Here is a 24,868-nt window from a genome sequence, read left to right on the forward strand (position 1 = left end):
GCTGCTGTCCCGTCAGAGGGAGGGGCTGTATTCGACTACCACACGTGCCATAACCAGGTATGAAATAGTGCCTCCTTGTGGAGATTGATTCAAATTGATAATTGTACAAAATCAAACATTAATTTATTTTTTGTAGCATAACCATAAAGGGGAAAGTGATTATTTTAGGGGGTGTAAGTGAGTGGTCAGAATATATTATAAATTAAGTATTTTCTTTCTTTTTCAACAAATGGTAAATTAATCCTTGGTAATAAATCTTTTTTTGAGAGAGAGATTAATATATGATAAAAAAAAACGAAATAACAAAAACGAATAAAATGACAAAAAACATTAAACATTTGAATTAAAATAAAAAACGCAAATGGGTACTATATGGAATAAAAACGAGTTCAAAATATTATATAGTATTTCAGTAATACTAAATTAACAGGATGTAACTAAAATTATTTTGAGCCGTTTGACTTTCAGTTCAAGTATATCTGGGCTTCATGATATGAATTTGGACTCATACATTTAAATTAAAAATGTCTGAATGGCTTTTCTTTATTCAACCGAGTCTACAGTGTCCTTTACGGGGTTCCGTAGTTATTTTGTGATGAACAAGTTTCACATTGTCAATTAATATTATAGGATTTAGATAGTAGTGTTAATTTATTTTTATTTTTCCCCCTAATAATGTAAAGTAGATTCCTTGAGCTATAATCCATGCTGCATACTCCAATACAGTAGGTGGCGGTATGCACCTGAAAAGTCGTGGTTGCAATCCGCCATAAAACTAATAATAATGAGAAGAAGAACATTGTCAATTATGGGCGATATACATTTGCGGATTGAGAGAAGCTAATGTAACGAGTCTAATTATTAACCTAGGTAAGGGTGTTGTAAGTATGAATATGTTATGTAGTGTGAACCAAGGAAGCATTTCGCAAATTAAGGAACCGGTGATGCAGCAATCGCGCTGTGTAAACGGCAACGCTTTAGTTTAAACGTGTGTGTGTCACCATAGAGAATAATCGCTTTTTGTTGCTTGTTGGTGTGTACTGATTGACAGTTTTCGAGTAACCCATTCATAATTCAGTAAGAGGTATTTTAATACGTTTCATTTAGTTTTTCTACAGACACATTATATTCAGAGCCTTTCTTTTCACTTTTTTTTTTTTTTTTTGGAAATGACACGCCTTACAACAAAATAGTGCGGTACCAGTACAGTTACAGTAGAATACTGTACTATAAACTCCAGGAAAGGAAAATATAACATGGTATACTCTAATATTATCTCAAAAACATGATAAATGCCCAGAATCTATGGTATTACTATAATGCATGTCAAACAAACAAACATAACATTACCACGACATAATGGATAAAATGAATTATATTATTATGCATTATATATATATAAAATATTAATGACTGATTAGTCTTTCATATTCCTCATTTTCTCAGTTTGGCAGCTGCTTGTATTTAATGTTGTCGTTTCTTTTCCCCAGCAGAGATGAGTGATATTCGGCATGCATTGCTGCGGCGTGATCCGCTGAGCGCGGCTAAAGAGGTTCTATATCATCTGGACATCTCACTGGGCAGCGCTCTGCAGAGCTCCACTGGCCCCACGCCTGGACTAGAGAAGAGCACGGTGGAGATGGTGGAGGAGTTCATCTTTCATGTCCCTAAAGACAGGAACATCCAGCCTAAGGTGAGGCACAGGAGGAAAAAGTCAGCTTTGGTTTAAAGGAAAAACTGTATGTAAACATGTAATACCATGGTCCATGGTGTTCTTTAAAATACAGTCCTCAAATCATAAACATTCATAAACCACTGCTTGTTATACAGAGAAGCAAGCATGGTAGAATGCGAGCAAAGAGTGCTCCCTTTATAATCACTTAAAAGCTGAAGTCTCAGTTCATCGCGATCTCACAAAGCGCTGTTATAACACAATAAATATAAGCACAATTAATCTTTCATAATGTCTACACTTTGTGTGTTACAATGAGGATTCGTGAGTACACAGATTTCAGCACTGCACAAGAAATCCGTCATTTGAATCCATTTTGAGTGGATTCTAACTTAAGCACCTCAGATTGGCATCACGTTCCAGAAATCAACAGATATGTCTGTGATTGGCTACACTGCTCAACGCTGCAAAAACGTGTTATAAATAGAAACTCGAGCTGTCTGAAATCGCTCACTTGTTCAATCATTCACTAATCCCTATATAGTGTATGGGAGTTGAGTGCGCTATATCAGAAAGGAGTAAACAAAATGAAGTGAACACATTCGGACGCTGACATTGTGTATGCACTAATATTGTGCATCCCTACTTTGAAGTCTCTTATGCTCACTAAGGCTGCATTTATTTGATCACAAATGCAGCAAAAACAGCAACACTTTGAAATATTATTACAATTTAAAGTGTTTTTTGTAATATATTTTAAAATGTAATTTATAGAAATATTTATCATATGCTCATGTGGTGATAAAAAAAACAAACAAAAAAAAACATTTCTTTTTATCAGTGGTGAAAACAGTTTTTGGTGTTTTTGTGGAAACTGTGACATATCTTTTTCCTCATTTTTTCATTGATTGGAAAGTTCAGAAAGAACAGCATTTATTTTAAAATAGATTTTTATTTTTAAAGATAAATGACTTTTATTACTCACTCTCAATTTTGATTAATTGAATGTTTCCCTCATTGAATAATAGTCTTTCTGTTAAATCAAGTGAGCGGTGTGTTGTGTTTGACTCAGAGGATGAGCTGCATTCAAGAACTGCAACTGCTGGAGATCATGTGCAGTTATTTCCAGGAGCAGAGCAAAGATGCAGTCCGACAGATCATTTTCTCCACCCTCTTTAGTCTCCAAGGCAACAAGGCTGACGAGAGCCGCATGGCCATGCTTGGGAAGCTAGTTTCTATGGCGATAGCCGTGTGTCGGGTGCCCATTCTAGAGTGTGCAGCCACCTGGCTACAGGTGTGTGATATATGTGTGTGTGTGTGTGTCTTGAGTTCAATGTTTTAATGTTAATTCATGGTTTCTCTGGAGCATGGTAAATCAGTTTAATAGATAACTGGTTCAGAATGCTTATTGTGAGTTTTACAAAAAAACAAAACAAATGTGTTATTAAAGGTTTATTATTTACTACTATTATAGCATTTATTAATAATAACTATATTAATAGTAAATAGCTTTATTTTTAGATTTTCAGTTTTCATTTTAGTAATTTTGTGCTTTTTAAAATCTGTATTTCTATTAAGCTTTTATTTACTTTGGTTTCAGTTTGTTGTAGTGATTTTAGCACTTCCGCTTCCACTTTTTTAACCAAGGCAAGTTTTTAAGTTTTCAGTTAATATTTATCAGCTTTCTTTCAGTTTAATTGTTGTAGTTTTAACACTTTTTAATAGTTGTAGTTTTCATTACCAATAACAACACTGTTCAAGAACATGTTAACCCCAGTAAATTTTCATTATAGTAATGCAAGTGATTCTCAATGCTTTAAAATAAATGCTTTTAATAGTATATTGTATTTTATGTCATTGTAGTATTTGTTATACTGTCGTTAATATATGCTTTTTTTAATGCAAAAAAGGAATGTTAGTTTTGAAACATTTCTGATGTTTTTTGTGTAGCGCACACACTCTGCGTGGTGTGTGCGTTTGGCTCAGTTGCTGATGGATGATTACTGCACACTGGTGCCGTGTGCCATCTCTACCCTGCAGAACATCTGTTCAGCCAGTCCTCGCTTTTGCTGTCAACTCATCACTGCAGTAACGGCCCTCTATGACTCCTCCTCGGGTACCATTTTTCTTTTTTGTCACAACAACTTAAAAAAACAAAAACATTATCAGTCTACTTTATTAATCATGTAGTGAATATTATGAAGTATTAAATGTGTAAAAAAAATTTATTATAGTATTAAATTATAATGTTTTAATATAAGGTCCTTAGAAATATAAAATATTGAAATATTTCATATAATATATAAACTAAAAAAAATACAGTATTGTAAGTTATATATAATATATTTGATATTGTCACTTGTAGATGAGTTAACTCCGCCCCCTGCACTCTTGGAGATGCTGGTTGGTTGGATCACAGAAGATCCCAGACTGCTGCTCCTCACCTTTATCAACACACCCCTCAATTCCAGTTTGCCGTTAGGTTGCCTTGAGATCACACCTCTTTTGGGTCTGCTCCGGTGGTGTGTGAAAGCTCCGTTAACCTATCAGAGAAGCCGAAAGTTGGCTTTGACCAATGGCCATGGAGAAAGTGAAAAAGGGACAGCATATGAAGAGCTGTACTCCAAACTGCACCTGAGTGTTCTTCAAGTCTTTCTCATGCTGCAGGTGTTGTATTTTTTGCAACTTTAAAAGGCTTTAAGGAGTCCATTCGGTATTAGGATATATAATGTGTTTTTATTTTAACTCCTACAGGTCCACCTGACAGAACAGAGTTTGATTGGTCGGCTAGCTGTGCTTCCTGTGGAGTCTGTTGCCACGCTGATAGAGGAAGTCAGCCGTCTGTGTGAGAAGCTCACGCCCCTCCCTGCTGCCAATCATATTCAGCTGGCACTGGATAGGCTGGCGCAAGCTCTTCAGGTCGCCATGGCAACAGGAGCACTTCTGTTTGCCAGAGGTAAGTGATGTTTACTTCATAAAGATGTTTGCTTGTTGATACACTGGGCAACCTTTTGAGCAATGTTGCCGGGCAACTTTGGCCAGTGTTGCTGTCAGTGGGCAACCAGGTGAGACACAGGGCCCACGACTGATCCAGATTGAAATTTGTTACCCATTCTCAATGGGAAAGTGCCTAAGCAACATTGCTCAAAAAAAGTTGCCCCATGTATCATTTGAATTTTGATCTGAAAAGAGCAGCATTTCAGTGATGTAATTTCCTGTCATGTCGTTTATTCCTCAGAGGACCTACGGACTTTGTGCTCCAGACTTCCCCACAACAAGTAAGTCCTTGATCACATGGAAGGTGAAACCTGATCATGCAGATTTGAATATTAAAATTATATTTAATGATTTGTGGCCATTTCAAGATTAGGACAAGCCCCTATACATACATTGCTGAATAATGATGAATGAAGTATTTTATGCTGGTCTATTTATATTACGTTTTATTACATGTTTGGTAATATATCTGTACATTATGATATATATCGGCCCCCCTTCTCTCTAGATATTGACATTTCCATCAACCATTCAGAAACCTGAATTGATAATTCAATATTTTTGTAAGCATTGAGTAGTAACAGTTTGCTTTGTGTTGCAGTCTGTTACAGCTTGTGATGTCCGGTCCAGTAGTGCAGCCTCCACCTCACAGCGGACCCTTCCAGCCCAACATGTACCCACACATCCACCCGGGTCGACCCTCTGTGCTTTCTCCCCACAGTCCACACCAGTCCGCCCTTCCCTCCCCCCACAGCCCGCACCCCGTACTGTCACCGCACCCCACACACCCAGTGCTGTCCCCACATCGCCCGCTAACGGCCCACGCCGCACACCCTTCTCTCTCTCCACACGCCTTCCATCCTGCTGCCGTTGGCTTTCCATACCGGCCCATTCATTAACCAGCAATACAGGACTTTTGGACTACTCTGCTTCCTCTTGGGATGAGAACAAACTGTTTTTGTTATATTTTATATTAGAGAATCTTCAAAACTTTTGGTTTGAACTTGTAGTCACATGTTTGGCTTGGTCAGGTTATATGGTCTTCTGTATCATAAATTGGGATATGCATTGTATCATTTTAGGTTTGATAAGGACTTTAAAAAAAGGCTGGTACAGATTGATGCTGTCATGCCTTTTAAACAATAATATTGTACAAACCATGAAATATATTTTTGGAAAAGTGACATTTGTGGTTATTTAATGGACAGTTAAGTGGCAAATCAGTTTTTATACATAAAATTCGTAAAATACTTAAAATATAATTTTTTTGGTTTCAAAAAGCAATTAGTAACAAACAAGCAAAAAAACAATTAGTAACAAACAAGCAAAACTACAGAAAATATCAGTTTAGTAAACACTTTTATTCATCAGTCTAAAATGTGCACGTGAGTAGGTTATGGAAATTGAGAACTGCGATTTTATTTTTTCAAATGTGTTGCTAATAAAATTAAGAACCTCTTTATTATGTTTTACACATTTTATGTTTTTAGCTCAGAATATGTACAGTACTTTCTTACAGTGTTGAAGTCATAGATGTGAAATATACATCATGTCCTAAACTGGCACAGCGCACCAATATCATATTCAATCAGAATATATTTCCTGTTTATTATACAGTGTTTCCATTCACTTATTTTACATAAGCAAGCAGATTAACAACACTTCCAACCAAGAACTATTGGTTTTGTTGTCAGGAAATTAACTATAAAGTCAGTTTAATCTGAGCAAAAATGGATCAATTCTAAGTTAATAGAGCCCTTTGTCCTGATGTCTTTTTGAATTCCTCTTATGAAAATGAGACCTAAATTGTTGCACCTTCACCATTAATTTTAGTCAAGAAGCTAGTCCAGCCCACACCTATCTTTATTAATCACTTTTGCACCCGATAAAAATGATTCATCCTTAACACATGTACAGTAACATTTTATGAAAACCATCCTGTCTTAACTAAATGATATCTGTCTTTTCATCTGGACCAAGTGTTTAATAAAAAATAAGAGTTTAAAATGTATATTGTCCAGTACTGACATGACTTAATGCACAGATTTTCAGACATAATCACTGCACCAGTCAGTTCCTTAAACCTGTAAGTAATGCATCGGATTACATATAAAATGAACATGTACAGATGTACTGTATGTATCACTGAAATACACAAAAGCCATAATGGCTTAGACATGTCAATAAGACTCCTATTCATAATTTCACAGTTCATGGATGTTGTAGTCTTCTAATGTACTTCATTCTGGATGGCATTGAAGAAGAGCTCCTTGCAGATCCTCTGTGTGTCCTCAGGTGACCTGACCTCGTGACCGATTGTTCTGGGGTCTACAAAGATTTCATAATCGTTTCCCCCCTATTTGGAAAAAAAAAAAAAAAAACTGCTTAATTCAAGTAAGTCTGTGAACTTTATGCAATAGTATGTGTGCATGAATGCATGAACATCACAGTTTTTGGGCTCACAGGCATAGTTTTGTCTCCAAAGAAATGGATGCGCTGGTATGAGTCTTTCTCTACAATTCCCAGACAGTAGCGCTTATCCCAGCCTTCTGGAAACACATCAAAGCTGATCTGCCCACCTGCAGAAAAAATATGAATACATTATGTATATATTATTGACTAGACAACCACATTTACTGTACTTAAAATGTTACGAACCAATGGAGAAAGCAAGTCCTTTCCCAGCAAACTCTTCTTTTAGAACGGAGACAAACTTTTCTCTAATTTTCTCCTTCTGCATAATAAGAACATTAAAAATGGCAATCAACCTTTAATGACATCGTTTGAAAAGACAATGGCATGTGTTTATGAATACATAAAAAAATTACCTTATCAAGTTCAAAAAATTCGATTCTTTCCTCTTGGCTGCAGCTTCGACCAATTGGAGAGACATTCAGCATTCCATTACGGAATTCAATAAATGTGCCTCTGATATGAAGTAAAAATACCGTAAGTATTATGGTTGCAAAAAAAAGATGTGTATAAAAATGTGTATGTATTTGTAATGATATCATGATATCATTGTGTTTGAGTAAAATATATTTATATATTCATTCAAAACTCCGTAAGATTTTTATTTATTTGATCAAAAATAGAGCAAAACGGTAATAAGTGAAATATTATCTTTTAAAATGTCATTTATTTCTCTAATGTCAAAGCTAAATTTTAAGCAGCCATTACTCCACTCTTCAGTGTCACATGATCTTTCAGAAATCATTCTAACACAGTGTTTCCAAGTTTACATATTTCTTCAGAAAAAAAAAGCGACTTTTTTATATTGTTGATAGCCTATTTCCCCTGGAACGTGATTGGGTTAGTTTTGTTACGCAGACCTGGCAACCCTGTCCTTATAAGATTGGTGGTGGTTGAGGAGATCACCCTTCTATGTAAAGTGCTTTGAGTGCCGAGAAAAGCACTATATAAATGGAAGGAATTATTATTATTATTATTATTATTATATGTTGATTTAATACTCAAGAAACATTTCCTATTATTATCAACGTAATCATTCTAATATGCTAACTTTATTTTTGTTGAATATTTTTTATTTATTTGTATTTTTTATAGATCATTATGTTATGATGAATTGATTTTGTTTGAATTTTTTTTCTTTTGTGACATTATATAATCTTTACTGTAACGTTTGATCAATTTAATGTGCTAATTGCTGAATAAATGTATTAATTTCTTTTAAAAAAAAAGTCTAAATGACCCCAAACTTCTAACTTTCTAAATTCTTACTGGTGTAAAAATATTTTCTAAGATATTTAAAATAATCCTTAATATTGACAATCAATATTGACAAACTTTAAAGTAATGCAGTAAAAATATATCTTCCCCCCATGCAACAAAAGACATCAAGTTATGATAACTTCACCTTTTTTTGGGCAGTTTTATCTTTGAAAGGTAATTGAGGCAGAAATTGATGAAATCCTGTAAAACCTCCTCTCCCATGTATGCCTGAATATTCTGATTTCAAAAAAGAAATTAAAAATAGAAGAAATCCAAATAGAAAAGCAATTTAAATAATTTGCTGGAGAGGTTTTTGAGCATATTTAATAATAGTAAACTGAGAATTAAAATTACCTGTACAGAGTGCAGCTGCCCATACCTGTATGCTACCAAACCGTTCTCAGCAAATACATAATCCACTCTATCAATCACTGTAAAGGATATGAAACATTGTACTCATGAACACTATAAATACACAAAAAAATTGTGCATATATTTGTATATGTATTTAAATTGATTTTTGTAATTATTATACATACCATCATCACCCAACTGCTCTTTAATTTTGTCCAAGTCTGATCCTCCGACCACCCCGACTCTCACTCGCCGTCTCAGTTCACTCAAGAACTGATGCATATCAGGAGTCGCCTTCTAAAGACAAAAACATACACAGGGGTAACTACTTCATCCCAAGCACAAAATTATAAAATGTCAGTTCTTTTTTACTTATGTAATATGCATATTACCTTTTCCACGATGTGCGGTTGCATGAATTTCTTTGTGCTTCATAATTATTTTACTAGTCAAATTTAGCTGAACATCCATTAAACACTATTATATATTTTAAATATAGATATGTTGTGGATTTTTTTTTGTTTGTTTACTTCACATAGTAATTCCTATGTCCAAAAATATTAAATAAGTATATAGGAATATTAAAACTTTTTTTTTTTTCAAATCAGTGTAAATAAACAGCAGATTTTATGTCAACTTAAAAGTGTAACAACATCCCCTGCTATAGGGCTATAATTGTAACGTGTATTTATTTTTTTCTTCCTTATCTATTAAAACATTCAGTAGTTTTTCTGTACTTTTGCAACAGATGTGCTTATTCTTTTGGGTTGAAATACAGCTTTACAATCTTTTATTTCATATGCCATTTAAATCAGTGTGCCAAAGGGACAGAATGACTTGAACAAGCAATAAAATCAGCCAATAAATAAATAATAATAAAATATTCCTTATCTTAATTCATAAATAAATCAGTAAATCAAGAAAAAACAGAAAAGTCATGGGGTCTTTGAATATTGTTGTGGACATTGTAAAACGTGTTATTTACCAGCATGTGTTTAAAAGGTCAGTTCATAACTGTATCTGACTTCCAGTGTTTATATATAAAATCTATTTTCCCCTCACAAGCAGACTAAAAATAGTTCATGGAGAATGAAAGTTATCTTTAATAGACAGCCATGACTATTTAGGATGTGCTAAGAAAGAAGATTAGATGACTGTATATTATCATACTGTAACTGCTTTATATTTCACTCACCTGGCGAGCAGCTGTTAAAGTCCCGTCCACATCAAACAGGCACAGTGTTGTCGGGTCCACGCTTGAACCGGCCATTGTAAAATTTGCAAACTTTCTAAATCAGTGTCCGATCCGTATGAAGTCTAGCAATCCTCCAGCATAAGAGTTTCCGTTCATCCATTCAGCAGTGCAACGTCACATCTTCCGTGTTGTGTCGTCAGAGTAAACGACCTCCGCGTGCTCATAAACCATAGCAGCAACCAGAAAAAACAACAACACTAGGGCATGTACATGTGTTTTTAGCGCGCGTCCTTAAAGGACCTTAGTAAGACCAAATCAAATTCCGAGTGGTTGAATGAGTGAATCTATTCCGCCCGCCCACACAGGGGGCGCTGTTGTGTTTTTGAGCGAGCCAGCTCTCATTTCCTCACACATACGAAGTAGCGGCATCTCAACCAACGAAAACAAAACTGCTGCAAGTTCAAACTAGAGCAAGCACCAAGAGAGACAGGGCTGTGAATAGTGAGGTACGTACTTTCTGTGTCATATATTTATTAATTCGAAAGAAAGACACATATGTTGGTGCGTTTTAGTCTGTGAATAAAATCGTTTTATCGACGAATATTAGCGAGGTAAAGTTAGCTGAACGCTTGCTAATTAAACACACTGAACTGTTAGCTTGTGTGATTTAACTTCATATAGCGGCTCTCTTAATGTTTACATCACATTTAAGTCTTTTAAAGTAGGTTTATTTTGTTATATTATTTGTTTTAATGAGTTCTTGAGTCGGAAAAGTTAATGCCTTGGACCATGTGCGATGAGAATACGATAGTACCCTGAGGCACAATATCGTTTACCTATACCGTTTAAATGCCATGATTATATGAATATGGCAGACCTTTGGTACAATGATATGTAGCAAAGTACTATAGTATCGTCATCTGATACCATCAGGGAAAATATTTCCACGCTCATTAAGTGTGTGTCAAGTGAGCAAGTGTCATCTTTTAAAACACCAGACCGCAATGATATGATTTCATAGATGCTTTTTAATGAACTTTTAACAAGATATGAGTTATTGAGATTTTTATTTTCTGTTCAACAATGGGAACATGCTAGAGAAGGCTATATTTCTGTTATTAGAGATATTATTTAAAAATATTATTTTTTTTTATGAAAGTTAATAATTGAAACACACCTTATTCTTCACCATAAACTTTAAGTTGTACTTATATTTTTCAGTATTTATTTGTTAATAGCATCCTAAAGATGTACAGAATGCATCCTTACAATGTATTAGTATTGTTTAATTTTTGGTAGATTTCTTGAGGTAATGGAGGAAGTTTATGAATGGCTTTTTACACTTATATAAAATTAAGTTTTTCCTAACTCAGCAGGGGAGGCTGTCAAGACATCGTCAATATGGACGATATGGAGGATGACACCACAATATTCTCAACGCTAAAATCTTTCAAGAGTTTGATATCATGTCCAGATCGCTCTTTGCTGGAGACCGAGCCAGCCTATGGAAGAAGTGACCTTCAGAAGCTCTATACTAAAAGAGTGGAGGCAAGTCATAGACTCCTTTCATATTTTAGCCCTAATTTTTTTATTGAAATTTCAACTCCGTGATCTCATAAAATGCAGTATGTCTCTTAAAAGAATAGTTCACCCAAAAATGAAGATTTGCTGAAAACGTACTCATTCTCAGGCCATCCAAGATGAAGATGAGTTTGTTTCTTCATCAAAACAGATTTGGAGAAATTTAGCATTATGTCACTTGCACACAAATGGATCCTCTGCAGTGAATGGGTGCCGTCAGAATGAGAGTCCAAACAGCTGATAAAAACATCACAATAATCTACACGACTCCAATCCATCAATTAACATCTTGTGAAGTGAAAATTAAGATGAAATATGACAGCACTACCTAATTAAAGTAATTGAAGTAATTAAAATTATTTTAAATTCAAATCTTTGCTTTCTGGCTAAATAATATTAATAGCTTTCTCGAGTGCTAAAGTTTTCTCGTCTGAATCAACCACCGTTCGCAAGCAAAAACAGTTCTAAACAAATATGGTGGTGGATTTTGATGTGAGAGTACACTAGTCTCTATTACTTTAGGAACCGTTATTATGGATTATGTAGTCATATTTTACTCAGAAGCAACGGTTCAAAATTAAAATGCCTTTAATGATGGATTTGTTTCTTACAAACACACATCTTTTGCTTCACAAGACATTAAACGATGGACTGGAGTCATGTGGATTACTTCTGGATCATTGTGGTGTTTTTATCAGCTGTTTGGACTCTCATTCTGACGGCATCCATTCACTGCTGAGGATCCATTGGTGAACAAGTGATTTCTCCAAATCTGTTCCCATGAAGAAACTCATCTACATCTTGAAAAGCCTGAGGGTTAGTGAATTTGTAGCAAATTTTCATTTCTGGGTGTGAACTATTCCTTTAATATAGTGTGTATAGAGCAGATTACTGAATTATTATTTTTTTTTCCTTTGTGTGTGTTAGTTGGAGGAGGCTGCAGAGCGTGTCCGTTCTCACACTAGCATGTTGCAGCTCACTCAAGAAAAACAACAGATGGAGCTTAGTCACAAACGGGCACGTATAGAGCTGGAGAAAGAGGCACACAGCAGCACCAGAGACTTACAGGTGAGTGATAGATGGCATATTCCTGAAAATCATGTGTTCTGCTGCAGGATTTTGTTTTACTGTCCTCTTTCTCCCATTTTTAAACACATTCCTCAATATAAAAAAATTGCAGCCTAAATCAGAGTGTAAAAAACACTGTAGACAAAATCCAGTAGGATGTGATTTGGTCATTCAAAGGTAGACTGTCCAGTCTTTGCTGTGAACAAACCTATTTTGACCTGTGTTTGTGTGTGTGTGTGTCTGTCTGATTACATTTTCAGAGGGAAATTGACCGTAACAGGGAGTTACTGCTGAAGATCAGACGTCTGGAAGAAAGAGAAGAGAAAGCAAATCAAGCTCTTAATGAACAAACGGAAAACAACAAGGTTTTAAAGCGTAACCTTGAGGAACTCCACAAGAAAGCAAATGAAAAAGACCGCAAACTTACCGAGGCAGACCAGGTGTGTGTGTTCATGTATCTTTTGTATTAATAATAATATTAATTTATTTTAAAATTTAATATATTCATGTCATGACAAAGATGAAATTTTCAGCAGTCATTACTTCAGTCTTCAGTATGGCGCGATCCCTCAGAAATCATTCTAATAAACTAATTTGTTGCTCAAGAAGCTCTTCTTCTTCTTCTTCTTATTATTATTGAGGTTGAAAACAGATGTACTGCTTAATTTATTTGTGTAATAAATAATAGTATAACAATATAATTTGCATAATAGAAAGTTAAAAAGAAAAGCATTTATTTTGAATAGAAAACTTATGTAACATTACAAATATTTTAAGTCACATTTAATTAAGTTAATGTGACCTTGCTGAATAAAAGTACTACTTTCTTTCAACAACAAAAAAAGTTCTTACTGAGCCCAAACTTCTGAACAGTAGTGTACATGCACAAAAAATAAAATGACTGCATTCACAAATCTAGATTTGTTTAAATTATTTAAAAAATATATATATTTTTTTCTGTTAATACAGTTTGAATCCCAGTTGTTTAATTGAAGTATTTTGTTTATGTTGTAGATGATCAGTGAGTTGAACGATGAGACACGAAGGCTTAATCAAAAGATCCAGATTCAGGAGTCTAAATTCTCAACCCAGAACCTTGAGATTCAGGCTCTGCAGGAACAACTGGATGTGCAGCGCAAGTATGAACTCCCATTTACACAAACATGCACTGTTTTTCTCATACTCTCTCTTAAATACAGATGTACTGCTATTTTTCACCTGATGCTAACAGGAAGTACCAGGATGTCAGTCAGAGGTACCACAATCTGCAGTCATCTCATTCCATCAGCACAGAGAGTGAACTCAAGATGAAGGTATTTCTGTTTGTCTTATTCTTGAATTTCTATAATGTTTGGAGCACTGAAGGATGTCAGAAGCACTGGTACTTAAGAACCAAGTCGGTTAAAAACATTTGCACCGTGAAATTGCCTTTTATTTGTGTCCACTCTGATGGGTGCTGTCCATCTGCAGGAGTTGGAGAGACGTTTGGCTCTTCAGGAGCAAGACTCTGTGATTGTGAAGAATATGAAATCTGAAATGGCCAGGCTGCCTGAACTGGAGCGGGAAATTAAACGTCTGCGGGAGGAAAACACTTTCTTACGGTATCAACATTCTCATCATCAAACTTTTTCTCTGATGGATGCATACATAAATCATTATTTACAACTAGTACTACTTTCAATTATCTCTCAATTTCCATCTCAGAGAGACAAAAGAGAACAACAGTCTGCTGAAAGAAGAGACTGAGGGGTTGAGGAGGAAGCTGGAGAGGGTGGAGAGAGTGATGGAGGAGAAACTCAAAGCAGAGTTGGAGAAAGAGGTAAACAGTTAAATACATGCAGAGGACAGTTTGACATTGAGTGATTCATATAATTCTCCTCTCAAAATGTGCATTATATCTGCAGTTTTATGGGCATTCATGGTCTAAAATATCAAGAATTTGAGTAAAAGTTCTGACAAAATTATGTATTTCTTTTTCTTGCAAGAAGTGTATTTATGTGGTGCATTTTTAATGTGTAATCTTTGCAGATTGTTTTGTAATGTCTGGTCTTTAGATGCTGTGTAATATTGACTCTCTGATTGTTAATTATATTGTGCTTGATATTTTAGGAAAAAGGAAAAATTAGGAAAATAGATTTGCATAAAACAAACAAGTATCTTGCCACTTCTTTTCAGAATTGGAACAAATTAAGATGTTATTTAAAATGTATTTATACATAATTGTAGTTTTTTTTTTTTTTTTTTTTTTTTTTTTTTGCCACATTGTATGGTGATTTTAATCCATCATTGTTTCTGGATGTGATTTTTATCTTCTAGAAACTGGAGCAAGAGCTGCAGGCTTGGGAAAACATTGGCCAGGCCGCAGGGCTTAATATTAGGTGGGTCTTTTCTATTAATTTATTTTTTTAAATAAATGTATAGCTAAAGTAATTCTCTGGCTAGAAGTATTGCTTTAAAAGTCTAATAGATAGCTGATAATCAATATATGAAGCCAAATTTGGGCGTATTACTGTTATTATTATTACACATACACATAGTAAGCACTTTGAAATCTAAAAAATCTAATACTTTTGGGGGATATGGTGGATTACACAGCCACTAGAGGGTGCTCTGATCTAAAGAAACGTGTCTCTCCTCAGTGTCTGCACCTGTGTGGGTCTATTAACTTGTGTTAGGTCAGTTAGTTGTTATTGCTTGTAAATTCTACATGCTCTCTGGTCCTGCAGTGTTTTCAAGGTCAGCTTGTTATATATGCTGAAACAGCGGCTGATGTGGAGTAGTTTTGGTGTGTTTGCATATGCATGTTCTGTTGATCGTGTGAGGTGTAAATGTGTTCTGTCAGTCATGTGGAACGATATAAACATTGTCTGTTTAATGGCTTAAGGGGATTTGGTGGGACACACACACACAGTGCTCTTGAAGTACCCCTCAAAATGACAAACAGTGAGTCTCTTATTAGACAGTCACTGCCCTAAAACGTCAGACAGCAGTGTGAGTGACTGATCTTATCTGTTTAAAATCCGTTACCAATATTTAATGAGTATGTAAACATCTGCTGATAGAAAGCGGACAGAATAATAATTCCAGAGAAATTTTGAATATGTACTAGTCACTTTTTTTCTGCAGTCAAAAAGAAGAGACCAGAGCTTCAAAAAAAGATGCAAAGGATAGCTTTGTGTGAGGAATAGAATGAATTTTAAAGCCTTATTTCATTAGAATCTTGATGTCACTGAAATATTAATTTATAATCTTCATTTTGATTTAATGAGGGGAAGAATAACAACCTACATTTTGGTTTATTTATCCATACAAAGCTATTGTATGACTAGCATAAAGGTTTTCATGTTGCAGTGAATAGAGTGATCAGTAAATTATTAATTTCTCATTTAGTTTTCCATTGAAGAAAAAAAGCATACAGGTTTAAGAAATGATAACATAATTGTCCTTTTTGGTGAACTGCGGCCTAAGAGAAGGTGGGAAATGGTCATGTACTATAAATAATAAAAGTTATTCTTAAACCCTCAGAAAGCGGGTTATTAATATGTATAAATCATTTAGCTAACCTCAGGCTGAGCGCAAAGATTCAAAGCGCCAAACGCAAGCAGAATCAGCACTGAAAGGTGTTACTCTACCCGGTGACTTTATGAATGGCGGTGAGAATTTGAGATTGGTAGTGCTGTCATAAAATTCACAAAGGTTGTGCTGTAATTATATAATAGGCTGTAGTGTGACGCGCTACATGTCTGCTGTTACAGGACTGTTTTTAGTAGTGCTGCGCTTGGTTTGAGCCGCTTTAATTTGCATTTGGGAACGCAACATTCGTCATTAGAAACGTTTATAAATCTGTTGTTGTTCACAAAGAAGTTTCAGTGTCACATAATCCTTCAGAAATCATTCTAATATGCTGATTTGCTGCTCAAGAAACATTTCTCATTATTACAGATGTTAGAAACCGTTTTGCTCTTAATATTTTTTTGTGGAAACAATGATACCACTCAAACATTTGTATGAGATTTAAAAAAGAGAGAGAAATTAATAATTTTATTCATCATGCATGAAAGTGACAAAAAGTGAGTGAAGACATTTAAAAATGATTTCTATTTAATAAATGCATTAACAAATTTAATTAATATATTTGATGAATGGCAATACATGCTGTTCATTAAACTTTGTTTATAAAAAAACCCCTGAAAAATAAAGTGCATCATCATTTCCACACAAAATATGAAGCAGCAAAATTGTTTTCAACATTGATAATATTCAGAAATGTTTCTTGAGTCAAATAAATTGTAATGATTTCTAAAAGATCATGTGACACTGAAAACCGGAGTAATGATGAAGAAATTCTGCTTTGCATCACAAGAATAACATTACATTTTATAATGTATTAAAATGTAAAGCTTTTTTGTATTTGTAATATTTCACAATATTAGTTATTTACAGAAGATAGTTATTTTAAAATCATTAATAATTGTAATGTTTCCAAACTTTTGGCAGGTACTTTAATAATAACAATTCTATATACTTTACTATAATATATTATAGTACTTTATTATAATATATTATATTGTTGTCATGATTATAAAATGCTGCTTTTTTATTTTCTTAAAGGACAGTATGTATTTTTACAATATAAGATATATCTTTTAATGTGCTAAAATATATATTTTAAATAGTGAGTGCTGGGGGGTGTGGCTTATGGGCATGGTCAGATTTTCCTTCTTTTTTGTCTCTAGCTGATCACATGCCTGATTTCTACAGTATTTCTTATGTTTGTTTTATAGAGGAATGGAAATTCTAACTCAATGTAGGTTACTGAATGATGGCATGGAATGACAACCTGACATACTAGGACGTTCCCAGTATGAAATCTTAAGCTAGGCGCACACTATAGCACTGAAGCTTGTCACCCTTTCATGTTTTAAGTCTGACTAGTTGGTAAAGGCCTTGAATTGCTGTAGACATTTTTTTTTTTAGTATAGCCACCACTGGAACTTTACCCAGGAACTAGGGACTTTAGGCTGGTACTCGGTGTGTTTCCACCGCAGGAACCAGGATCTAAATAAAGTTCCTTAGAAAGTCCCTGCTTGCGAGGTAGTACTTTTTCAAAGGTCCGGAACTTTCGGGGGTGGGACTTGGGCGCTGAGCATGCTGATTGGTTGAGTTCACGCAGCATTGTGATTTCAACCACCATTTATTCGGATAATTTTCAAAATATTACTGTTATTGTGTCATGAAATGTAGTTTTAAAAGTATTTCAGGCGAGAATGTAGTTGTTTAAAACCCAAATCTTTGGTTTATTTATAAAGACCGCCTATTTAAAAATGTGTTTCGCAGATTTCGGAGACGATCATCTCCACGTGATCAGCGGGAGCTCAGTGCTCATGTATCCGCCTAGAGCAGTCTCAACTCGGCTAGTCCTTCTGACATTTACCGCTGGCTCTGATGTCTCTTTAGTGGTTAAACATAAAATATAATTCATTTTGGGTAAATTTAACAGGTAATCTTTGGTCTGTATTCAATTTATCTATATGTTAAAATGAAAATAAAAAGAGACAATTGATATAATATTTCATTTCATTGTAATGTAGGGTGTGTATATATACACAGTTCCCTAAACTAAGTACATTTCTGCGGCTATTATTATGTTTAAATGAAAACGAAAGGAGGCAGTGGTATTTGATACCCTTTTTTGTTTTATTGTAAATATACAGTGAGGAAAATTGCAGTAGCCAAGGCGAGCTGACTGATGTTATCAAGTACGTTGCTGTTTGAAAAATTAACGGACTTGCGTCGTCCTGTTCGCGGGTGGTCACACTCCCGAGTCAAACTCGCGAAGTCCGAACTACCGAGGATGCAAGTATGAAATTTGCGTACTTTATTGTGTTGAGAAACGACCTACGTCACAAACTACTTGCCTAATCTTCACGGTACTTTAGACCGCGGTGGAAACGCAGGAAGCAACAGGTCTGGGGGGAATAAAGTTCCTGGGGAAAAAAGTTCCTGGTACAATTGTTCTGGGTAATTTTGGTGGAAACGCGGCATATGTGCACTTGTGAGAGACACTGTGAACAGTAGTGTAAATAAACAGATATTTTTTTCCCCCTCATTTAGGGAAAAAATAAGTAGAAGCCTTGCCGGTTACGTGATTTGCTGTTGTTTTTTTGTTTTTGTTTTTTTTTGTTAAAATAATTCCTTCTATCCCCTATTCCTTTTGCTTGGACAGCTATATGTTAATCATTCATTGGTTCGTCTAAATGTCCCGACTAGCAATTTTTCATTTGAGTGAACTGTTCTTTTAAATACATTGCAGTCACGATAGCTCTGCTCCTCGTCTGTCACAAATAAACTCTGGAAGCAGATGTTTGTAGTGTTGTTTAAGTGCTGTAATTTTCAACAGCAGAACTGTTATCATGTTCACATCATATGGATTGGAAGAACTTGAGCAAAACTACTTCTCAGTTCTTTTTAACTAGGGTTATCATTTCAAACAGAAATTGGATTAAATTAGATTTAAATTGTTTGTTGTAAAATACAACAAATCTACTTAAAATATTCATAATGATTTCCATTTAAATTAATAAATGGAATTTATTATTTATATGCACCAGTATAATAATAAACGGTAATATTTGCCTATATGCATTTTGCTATGCTCTTTCAAAGGGATCATTCAAGTGAAAATTAATTTATCCTCAGTCTTTAGGGCACTTACGGGCAAATGAAAGCCATTGCGATATAAGTGATGTTGCTTAATTTTATATCGTCAGCAAAATCATTGCAAATGCGTTGAGAATGATCCTGTATTTATTAGTTTCGATGTGTTTGAATGTGGTAGAGAATAATCCTTCCAATTTTACTATTCAGTAATTGCCCAATAATGATTATAAACCTCAAACAGAACGTAATTGGTCACAGTTTTGCAGAGTCAGTATCCTTCTTGTAACTGGGCAGAATGCCGATATAGGTTCTTCCTCCTCAGATCATCTGTTTTTCTCAGTAAAGGTCTTTGTATGCATTTCCTGTCTTTGTGTGATATGGCCTTGGGTGAGATGTTTGAATGCAGGATTCGACTGATTATGCTCACATTCGCATAACACTGTATGTAATCTAACTCTTCTCAAATGTTTTCGTCGCTCTGAAAGGATAATGGCATGGCGAATAAGCCAACGTACCCGTCTTGCTTTGGTGGAGCAAAAATCTGATTTTGGATTTTGATTGATCATTGAACATTTCTCATTCCGCTCTCTCTGCTCCCCAGCCTATGAACCATCACATTTCACTGACATTATAAATATGTCAGGCAGTAGTTTCATTCTGCTCTCTCATGTTTTACCTGGGTGAGCAATGTAACTCTCGCGGGGATTCTCCAAATAAAAGAAACCGGTGTCATATCTTCTCAATGTTTTGTCTCAGCAAAGAAAATTGCAGCGGTTGGGACTTTACTTTTTTGTGCCGTAGACTCATTTTGTCTTTCTGTGAAGAAAACAAGTGATAACTTCCTGAAAAATCAAGAGGGAAAGACAAATACATACTTAAATCATACTGTCTTAAAATTCCTTTCCTTTATGTTCACTCAGCAGTGATATTCCTTCTGTTTGAATGCTGAACCAACTCTCTTCAGAATTAGTTTTCATCTCAAATACAGAACAAAGGTGTCAGCCGTAAGATAGCACATTCATCACAACAATTTATAGAATAATTGTCAAAATCAAGCAAATGCATTCAAAGCCTTCTTGTCTGTGGGTGTGATTAAGTTCATAAGGTTTTTGTTTGATGTTGACAGCTCTGTTAATTATGCAAATCAAAGCCGGCAGATGTAATTTAACATGCCCTATGATCATTTGAAACATGATCCAGTAGTTAGTTAAGCTATGTATGTTATATACAAATAAATGTGAGTATATTTTGCTACTGATTTCTTGTGCTGAGTACTTCCAGCAATAAAGCGAATTTGCAGAATTAAGCCAAAACTTGCTTTCATCAGAATGCTTGAGAGAATAACCATAGATATCTATACATATCAATGTGAATAACAACATCAAAACAATAGTCCTGTGTAGGGGTGTGTGACACACATCATCTATGATAATATCATAATTGTTTAAATGATATGCGATTTGACATTATCGAGTATAACGCAAAACCAAACAAAAACACACCCAGAGACTGCATGCATACACTATGGCCCTGTTCCAAATGGCACACTTCATGTGCACTTGCGATCTTGCAGACTTACAATGGCCGCCGCATGTCTGTTCAGTCCACGAGTCACGAGACTGTAAGGTTTCCCATTCATCATTTTAGCTTTCAGAAGGGTGCTCGCGAGTGCCCCCTTTGCACCCTTGATGCGCACTTCTGCCAAGCTCCGTAGCAGACTTCTAGCCAACAGTCAAAATGGGATTATGTTACAAAAGTGTGGACTCAGAGGAAGACCGTGAGGGTTTAGGGTGCGATTTTGGACAGGGCCAAAGTATATAAGAATATAAATATCAGTATTCAACATTTTGTTTTAAAACATTAAAACATTATTAATGCATTTGTATCTGCAGGTTAACAGTATTCATGTACTGCATTAAAAAGTCTGTAAATGTATCTAAATGCCACTTCAGATGCAGATTCTGTGCCTCTCCGTTGCTAACACAAATTTTGTTGATACTGATTTCATTTGATTGGTAACAGCTCTGTAGTGTCTTATTATTTGAATTTATTGATTAAATTTAAGAATTTGCGGTTTCAATTTGCGGGCATCAGGGAGCCGCTATTGAAATGCGTGCTTTCGAATGCATGCTCTCATTTCACTTTTGAGATTTGCTATCACAAGGACTCTATACTATGGAACGACAGTACTTACCACACATTTGACAAGATTAGATGTTTGTCATTGGTGCTCAGGATCTGCAAATCATTCGCCATCGTCCTATCAGACATTTCTCCTTACTCGGTTATTTGATAAGTGAACTTTCATGTACTGAAATTCAACAGTCTACTGCTAGCAAGCAGCTAACTTTTTAGTGGCTCCATAGAAAGTGTTATTTGTTTCACATTTTGGGCACACCCCTAACATGATGTCATAAAAAGAAACACCAAAGTCTGTGCAATATGTTTTTGGGGAATCAGTTGTACTTTTAATTAAAAAAAGTAAATGCTATAGCTTTGGACTTGAGAAATTGTCTTCATTTCTGTTAGGAAACAGATTATACCACGAGTGCACAAATGAATTTGTGTTTCATTAGCAGGCGCTAATGAGTCTTTTATAGAATGAGTTTAAGTTTGATCATGAGTTTGCAGAGTTTACAGTTTGTGCATTTCATGAGTAAGGTACAGTCTGATGCACCATTAGGACAAGAAAGAAAACTTTTTGTGAGAACTATTAGATGCATTAGATTAACATTTTCTGAATGAATGCTATTGATTAAATGGTTGTGAATGTTTCATCCATGCAAATTTGTAATTAAAAAAAAATTTGGCCTCACAATTTTTTTTAATCAAAATATCTTAACTTAGTCTTAACTAGCTCTCGTTGAGATCAGCTTCAAAATTGATTTTTGCAGATTCTGATTTTCATTCTAAGAACAATAATTGACGGCATATACCAACAAAAATTTACCTTTTTTTCAATTATTTTCATAATAAAGCAGTACTAAGTTACAGAATGTTCTCTCTCTTAACTCAAAATAAAGTGCTCTGTGACTGGAAAGAGGTAGAAATAACAATTACCTCAAAATGAGTTGCTGTAAAACAAAAGAGATCCCATTTTACACTGTTTATAAATGGGAAATTTTTTGTCATCTTTCGTGTGGAAAATCTTGCTTTTTTCTGATCAATTCAGTTAGAATGATAAGACACTGAAGTTTTTACCATTCAAATGAAATCAGTATCAACAAAATCCATCTCTCCACTGCACAGGAAACATAGAAGCTGCATCTGGAGTGGCCCAAGATACGTTTACACAGACTGTTTAAGGAAGTTGAGAGGTGCCATAAATGCATTTACACCACAAAATTGCAAATGCATAAATGTTATAAGATTAAGGTTTTAATTATTATTATTATTATTATTATTTTAGATATGTTTATTATTATTATTATTATTATTTTTTTTTTTTTAACATATAAGAAATATTGGGAAAAATGCAATGATGCTTTAAAATAGGAAACCAGACGCCCAGTGTGTGGTGGCAAATGTCTGTTTTAATGAGTAAGTCATTCATTTAACCATTCGTTCAAACAGCTGATTCATTCAGAAACGTGAATGGGCCACTGAATCATTTTGACTCACTCAATTCTTTCAAAAATGTGGATTCATTTTGTAACAAAACACTGCTGTGTTGCTTAGAGACACACAGCAGAAACTATAAACTGTCTAAAATGTCACTTAATTCTAACTTTATGAACAACTATTGTAAAAAAAAATCAATGTCAAATTGCAGTTGTGCTGATATTCAGGAAAACCTCTTGGTCGTACAATGTTGCTTACCTATATCATATATTATAATTTTTTTTCTACCGCAGTATGCTTCTATAACTTTCTGAGAGTTACTTTGCATTTGCTGTAGCGCTCATTTGTTTTGATTTCTGCACAAGTCTTTCTTTCTCTCTCACTCATATAGGCTGCGCTAGCCTCATCTGGCACATTGTTACATTTATTACAATGTTTATTAAAAACCTATTTTATCAGTGTTGTTCAATAAAACCATGCAATAACTTTTTTTTAATACTTAATTTGAACCAATTATTATTGCCTTATCGTTAGTTTATATATAAATATAGTCATATTAAAGCCTGTTTTTCACTTAGGTCTATTTGAATTACTAAAAAAATATCAGGTTACTCAATTGTCAAACTAATCAGTAGATTACTTGATTTCCAAAACAATTATTAGTTACTAAATTAGTTAAAATATTTCCAAATACAACTGCATTGTTTTGATTTGTGTGATTTTAAAAGACAAATATTTTGTCATTTAAAAAAAATCTTAAAAATAGTATTAAAATATTATCTCATTCTAGTGAACCAAGTATCTGTATATCTCGTGAGCTAAGTGTATTGTCACACAGCTTAGTGTTGATAAGTGGTGAGATAGCTAATAATTTCCCAAGTGTATGATACAGCTTTCATTCTTCAGGTCAATCATATTCATTAAAAAATAATCAGTCAAAAAATTAATCAGTCAATAATTATGCAATGAATCATTGTCAATCAAAAAATCATAATGATAATGATTAATTGCATAATATCCTTTCAAATGTTAAAGTTGCCACAGTCATTGCATGCTTTTGTGCTGCACTTTATTTGTGCTGCCATTTGTTTTATTAGAATTTGAAAGATAATAACAAAATAGTTTGATAAGTAAGATTTCTGAGTCCTTGAAAACCAAAAAAGTAGTGCTTGAAAGTCCTTGAAACTCCTGGAATTTCATTTTGCAATTTCTGAACGAACCCTATGACGACCTAGAGGAAGGACTGCTGGCTGTTGAGTAGTCTGATGGCTTGAAGATAAAAGCTATTCTTCAGCCTCATTGTCCATGATCGGATTGAACGTAGGCGTCTGCCGGACCGCATTGACGCAAACAGTTGGTGAGCAGGGTGAGTGCAGTCCTTGTTGGTGGTGTGGGTGTTTTCCTTTATGATGCTTTGTGTTTTTTTAATGTAGTGTGTGGTTAGGGGTTTGTGTCCAGTGATGAGCTCAGCTGTTCTTGCCACTTTCTGAAGAGCTTTGCAATCAGAAGAAGAGCAGTTGCCATACCATACAGTGATGTAGCTGGTTAGAATGCTCTCTATGGTACAGCAGTAGAAGTTTCACATTATGTCAGAGGAGATGCCAAACCTCTTCAGCCTCCGCAGGAAGTGGACATGGTGACAGGCTGTTCTCATGATGGTGTCTTAGTGGATCCCCCAGGAAAGGTCCTCAGAGATGTGTACACCAAGGAACTTGTAGCTCCTGACTCTCTTTACTTCAACCCCATTGATGTGAATGGGGATGCGACTACCTCTCTGTGACTTCCTGTAGTCCACAATCATCTCCTTGGTCTTGCTGACATTTAGAGACAGATTATTGGCAGCCTACCATTCTGAAAGTGCGCTGGCCTCATCTCTGTAGGATGTCTTGTCGCGTTGGAGTCCTAGAATGGTTGTGTTGTCAGCAAATTTGAAGATGGTGTTGGAGCTGTGCTTATCAGAGCAGTCACAGGTAAACAGGGAGTAAAAGAGAGGGCTGGGTACACACCCCTATGGGGCACCAGTGCTGAGAGTGAGTGAGAAGGATGTG

At 35.0% G+C, this 24,868-nt stretch overlaps 3 protein-coding genes across 8 annotated transcripts in view; 2 read left to right on the forward strand and 1 right to left on the reverse strand.

The window, feature by feature from the left end:
• The first annotated feature begins 745 nt into the window (after positions 1-745).
• On the forward strand, positions 746-5,853 carry LOC109074885 (uncharacterized protein C7orf26 homolog). 2 transcript variants are annotated; one of them, XM_042734280.1, is made up of 8 exons: positions 746-870; positions 1,491-1,693; positions 2,745-2,966; positions 3,623-3,788; positions 4,038-4,339; positions 4,427-4,628; positions 4,911-4,950; positions 5,271-5,853. In XM_042734280.1, exons 2-8 carry the CDS (start codon positions 1,496-1,498, stop codon positions 5,566-5,568), a joined length of 1,428 nt encoding a protein of 475 aa, XP_042590214.1. In that variant the 5' UTR covers positions 746-870; positions 1,491-1,495; the 3' UTR covers positions 5,569-5,853. The 2 variants fall into 2 exon arrangements, with proteins under 2 accessions (XP_042590214.1, XP_042590137.1); XM_042734203.1 differs by having other exon boundaries at positions 765-870; positions 1,494-1,693.
• A 158-nt stretch (positions 5,854-6,011) lies between these two features.
• LOC109074882 (phosphomannomutase 2-like) lies at positions 6,012-10,266 on the reverse strand. The gene is made up of 8 exons (XM_019090891.2): positions 9,951-10,266; positions 8,941-9,052; positions 8,756-8,832; positions 8,547-8,638; positions 7,498-7,597; positions 7,328-7,403; positions 7,133-7,248; positions 6,012-7,025 (listed from the first exon to the last, which is right to left on the reverse strand). Exons 1-8 carry the CDS (start codon positions 10,023-10,025, stop codon positions 6,900-6,902), a joined length of 774 nt encoding a protein of 257 aa, XP_018946436.1. The 5' UTR covers positions 10,026-10,266; the 3' UTR covers positions 6,012-6,899.
• Positions 10,267-10,307: 41 nt separating this feature from the next.
• LOC109083105 (mitotic spindle assembly checkpoint protein MAD1-like) overlaps positions 10,308-24,868 on the forward strand; it is a 68,417-nt gene continuing 53,856 nt past the window's right edge. For 4 of the 5 annotated variants that reach the window (XM_042733836.1, XM_042734105.1, XM_042733980.1 and 1 more), the window contains exons 1-9: positions 10,308-10,456; positions 11,324-11,498; positions 12,459-12,599; positions 12,860-13,039; positions 13,614-13,738; positions 13,831-13,912; positions 14,070-14,200; positions 14,304-14,418; positions 14,916-14,977. In XM_042733836.1, coding sequence (XP_042589770.1) covers positions 11,352-11,498; positions 12,459-12,599; positions 12,860-13,039; positions 13,614-13,738; positions 13,831-13,912; positions 14,070-14,200; positions 14,304-14,418; positions 14,916-14,977 — 983 coding nt within the window. In that variant the 5' untranslated portion in view covers positions 10,308-10,456; positions 11,324-11,351. The remainder of the gene's footprint in view (positions 10,457-11,323; positions 11,499-12,458; positions 12,600-12,859; positions 13,040-13,613; positions 13,739-13,830; positions 13,913-14,069; positions 14,201-14,303; positions 14,419-14,915; positions 14,978-24,868) is intronic. The other variant, XM_042733908.1, reaches the window with a different exon arrangement.

Source organism: Cyprinus carpio, chromosome A1 (assembly GCF_018340385.1).
Source record: "Cyprinus carpio isolate SPL01 chromosome A1, ASM1834038v1, whole genome shotgun sequence".
Lineage (NCBI taxonomy): Eukaryota > Metazoa > Chordata > Actinopteri > Cypriniformes > Cyprinidae > Cyprinus > Cyprinus carpio.

Excerpts from the sequence above, each read along its gene's own strand:
- LOC109074885 (XM_042734280.1), top strand. The coding sequence starts at position 1,496 with ATGAGTGATATTCGGCATGCATTGCTGCGGCGTGATCCGCTGAGCGCG. Across the intron at positions 1,694-2,744 it reads ACAGGAACATCCAGCCTAAG|AGGATGAGCTGCATTCAAGA; the intron begins GTGAGGCACAGG and ends TGTTTGACTCAG. Across the intron at positions 3,789-4,037 it reads CCTCTATGACTCCTCCTCGG|ATGAGTTAACTCCGCCCCCT; the intron begins GTACCATTTTTC and ends TGTCACTTGTAG.
- LOC109074882 (XM_019090891.2), bottom strand. The coding sequence starts at position 10,025 with ATGGCCGGTTCAAGCGTGGACCCGACAACACTGTGCCTGTTTGATGTG. Across the intron at positions 9,053-9,950 it reads CTTTAACAGCTGCTCGCCAG|AAGGCGACTCCTGATATGCA; the intron begins GTGAGTGAAATA and ends TTTTGTCTTTAG. Across the intron at positions 7,598-8,546 it reads ATAAAACTGCCCAAAAAAAG|AGGCACATTTATTGAATTCC; the intron begins GTGAAGTTATCA and ends ACTTCATATCAG.